The sequence below is a fragment of the Spermophilus citellus genome (genome assembly GCF_964194105.1).
Source record: "Spermophilus citellus genome assembly, chromosome: 7".
NCBI classification, from domain to species: Eukaryota; Metazoa; Chordata; class Mammalia; order Rodentia; family Sciuridae; genus Spermophilus; species Spermophilus citellus.
In genome coordinates, this window is record NC_138188.1 from 119,923,080 (window position 1) to 119,926,449 (window position 3,370).

The 3,370-nt window shown below is 51.9% G+C and overlaps 1 protein-coding gene across 1 annotated transcript; it reads right to left on the reverse strand.

Moving 5' to 3' along the window:
* Positions 1 to 1,463: 1,463 nt before the first annotated feature.
* On the reverse strand, positions 1,464 to 2,675 carry LOC308653391 (sperm motility kinase Z-like; the record flags this gene model as incomplete). The annotated part of the gene is made up of 1 exon (XM_081301972.1): positions 1,464 to 2,675. One exon carries the CDS (start codon positions 2,673 to 2,675, stop codon positions 1,464 to 1,466), a length of 1,212 nt encoding a protein of 403 aa, XP_081158098.1.
* Between the last annotated feature and the right edge of the window lie 695 nt (positions 2,676 to 3,370).

Below are 3,370 nucleotides of genomic sequence, written 5' to 3' on the forward strand. Positions count from 1 at the left end.
TGGTTCCCTTCTCAGAGCTCAACACCTGTGCACATACACATGCACACACATGTGCATGCACACATGTGCATACACACATGTGCACACACATATGCAAAAGTACATTTGTCAAGCTGGGAACAATGGCACATGATGGTGTTTTAATTAGTTTTTTCATCACTGTGACCAAGACACCAAAGAAGAACAACTTAGAGAAAAAATTTGCCTGGAGGTGGGGGGGTCATAGTTTCAGAGGTCTCAGTCCACAGATGACGTATTCCATTGCTCTGGGCCCAAGATGAGGCTGCCCATCCTGGGAGAAGGGCCCAGCAAAAGAAACTGCTCACCTCAAGGCAACAAAGAGGCAGAGACAAGAACTGAAAGAGGGTGGGGGAATAATTGCAGGGATACAGCACACTTACAGGACATGAACACTGTGACCCCCAGCCATGCCCCACCTGCCTACAGTTACCAGCCAGTCAGTCCAGTCAACCTAGGAGGGACTAATATGGTTTCAGCTCTCACAATCCAATCATTTCACATATGGATATACCTGAACTTATGTAAAAAACACGTCATATTCAAACTGACAGGTTGTAATCCTTTCTATGGGAAACATCAAGGCAGGAGGATCACACTGAGCCACCTTTCCCTTGTGTGCAAATGGGAACATGGAGATGATGCCACAGAACAGAGTCTCCAATGCCTTGACACATGTGTCTTCTCCAATAGCTGCCACCCACCCTCTCCACATACCTCAGGGAGGGGCCTGATGCCAGCCAGAGGGATTTTTCGAAACCAAAGCAATGAGCTCAAACAGACTTAAGGCAAGAGAGTCCCCATCTACACTGGCTCAAGGTGTTTGAGTCCCCATCTACACTGGATCAAGGTGTTTGAGTCCCATCTACACTGGCTCAAGGTGTTTGAGTCCCATCTACACTGGCTCAAGGTGTTTGAGATCCCATCTACACTGGCTCAAGGTGTTTGAGTCCCCATCTACACTGGCTCAAGGTGTTTGTGCCCTGGCTCAAGGGGCAGGAGTTTCTATTTACACTGAACAGGAGAGAGAGGCACCTTGGTCCAGGCCTTGGGCAGCATGATGGCTACTGGACTCCTGCCATTGCTCTGAGGCCTCTCCTCCTACTTTAAACATGTTTACTTTTTAAATAAATCATTGGAACATCAATCTTATATACAATTTTTAAGAAATAGAAATTTATTAAGAACCACCTCTGCTATGGCAGAGAAGAGCAGGGCAGGGGGAAGTGTCTGAAGGAAGAGTCTCTGATGTCTCTGGCAGGTGGGGGCAGAGGAGAGTCCTGGTGGATCCAGATGCGCTCATGGTTGGAAATCTGCACAGAGAAGACTGATCCAGTTGGTGCGCCTCACTTCTGAAGCTGTTGGAGTTCGCATCCTGACCGTTGCTGGCGCCATGAGATCCGGATGCTCCGAGCTCGGGTCTTCTGGCTGTCCATGGGTCTGTCTCACATGGGCATGTTCCCTGGAACCACTCTGTTGTGGAACCTATGGAGTCTGTGGCCCACACCCCTCGGAGCCACTCTGTTGCGGAAGGCGGGCCCACGGAAGCACAGCAGGCAGCAGCACAGTTGTTGCAGGCAGGTGGCCATCCGCCTGGTGACCCCCCTCCAGCCCCTGCTTCTCTCACCTGGCTGCCCTGTGGAGCCACCCTGGGAGGCCAGAGGGTCCTGCTGGGAGGCTGGCTTGGAAGGGGGTGTCTTCACGTGGAGAAGGTGGAGAGGACAGACAGACATGCTGGCACATGTGGTGTCCTTCTGCCCGGAGGGCGTGGCTTTGTCAGGCGGCTGCTGCTCACAGGGCAAGGCAAGGGCAGGCTCATTGGGGCACTTGTTGGGGTGGATGCTAGAAGGATCCGCCCCAGGGACCTGGCGACGCCCAGCCATCCCATTATGCACAGCCTTGTCCCAGAGCGCACTGACCGGCCCCTGGATTGTCTTGTGCTGGAGGAGGAGGTAGGTAGCCATGGCCCCATCGAATTGACGATTTGCCAGGGACAACCGGGCTTTGTATGGGTTGTAACTCATGTGGAGCATCAAGGTCATGATGCTGGGGTTGGGTCGCTTGGGGAGTGTCTGGCTGGGAGGGCTGAGTGAGGAGTCCTCGCCCTGGCTCAGCCACGGATGCCCCATTACCTGCTCTAGGATGGGCCTCTCCGTGGGGTCCTCCATTAGCATTTGTTGGATGAGGCTGCGCGCTCCCTCAGACACATACCAGGGGATGTTGTACCTTGCCCTCAAGATCTGACGCTCCAAACCCTTATTGGTGAGTGCCCTGAATGGCTTTTCCCTGTCAAAATAAAGAGTGACGCCCAGGCTCCAGACATCTGCTGGTGGACCCTCGAATTCCTTCCCCTGGATGATTTCAGGGGCACAGTATGGCAGAGTGCCCCTGAACCCATCCAGCTTCTGCCCAAGCATGAAGCTGGTGCTCAGGCCAAAGTGGATGAGCTTGGGGTGGCGGGCCCTGGAATCCACCACGAAGTTCTCAGGTTTCAAGTCGAGGTGCACCACGCCCTTCTGGTGGCAATATTGCAGGACGCGCACCATCTCTCTGAACAGCCTGCGGACCTTCACCTCCCTTATGCCACAAGTCAGGGGGATGTGACTCAGGAGCTCTCCTCCATGTGCACACTCCATGACGAGGTACATGTTGTCCATGGTCTCCATGACCTGGAAGAGCTGGATCACGCTTGGTGTTCTAGGACCTTCAACGAATCCCTTTCGCTTATCAGGGACTTGTCTTCCTCCTTCTTCCGCAGAACGTTCACCGCCACCTTGACCCCGGTGAGAAGATGGTGGGCTAGTACCACCTTCTCGAAGAACCCCTCCCCAATGGCCCTCAAGACCTGATAATGGTCTGTGAGGGCCTTCTGGTAGCAGGAGCTGCGCCCCTGCACCACTACACTACTCTCTCTAGGCTCTCTGTGCATCCCTAAACCGGAACACCAACTAAGCTTGCTAACTAAAAAAAATAAATAAATAACAAGCCCCAACAAAACACCAAAAATAACAACCAAAAAGCAAAACACAAAACAAACAAACAAAAACCCAAATCAAAAAACCAACATCTTCCCTCTCTACCTCCTCTGCTGTTGTTCAATTCTCTCCCCTTTTTCCCCCCTCCCCCTTGCCCCTCATAACCGCTTATAATTTTGTGTATCATTGAAGGTCTCCTACCATTTCCATATGCTTTCCCTTCTCTCTCCCTTTCTCTCCCCCCATTCGTCTTTGTTTACTGTTAGTCTTTTCCTCATGCTCTTCCTTCCTGTTCTGTTCTTATTTGCTCTCTTTATATCAAAGAAGACATTTGGCATTTGTTTTTTAGGGCTTGGCTAGCTTCACTTAGCATAATC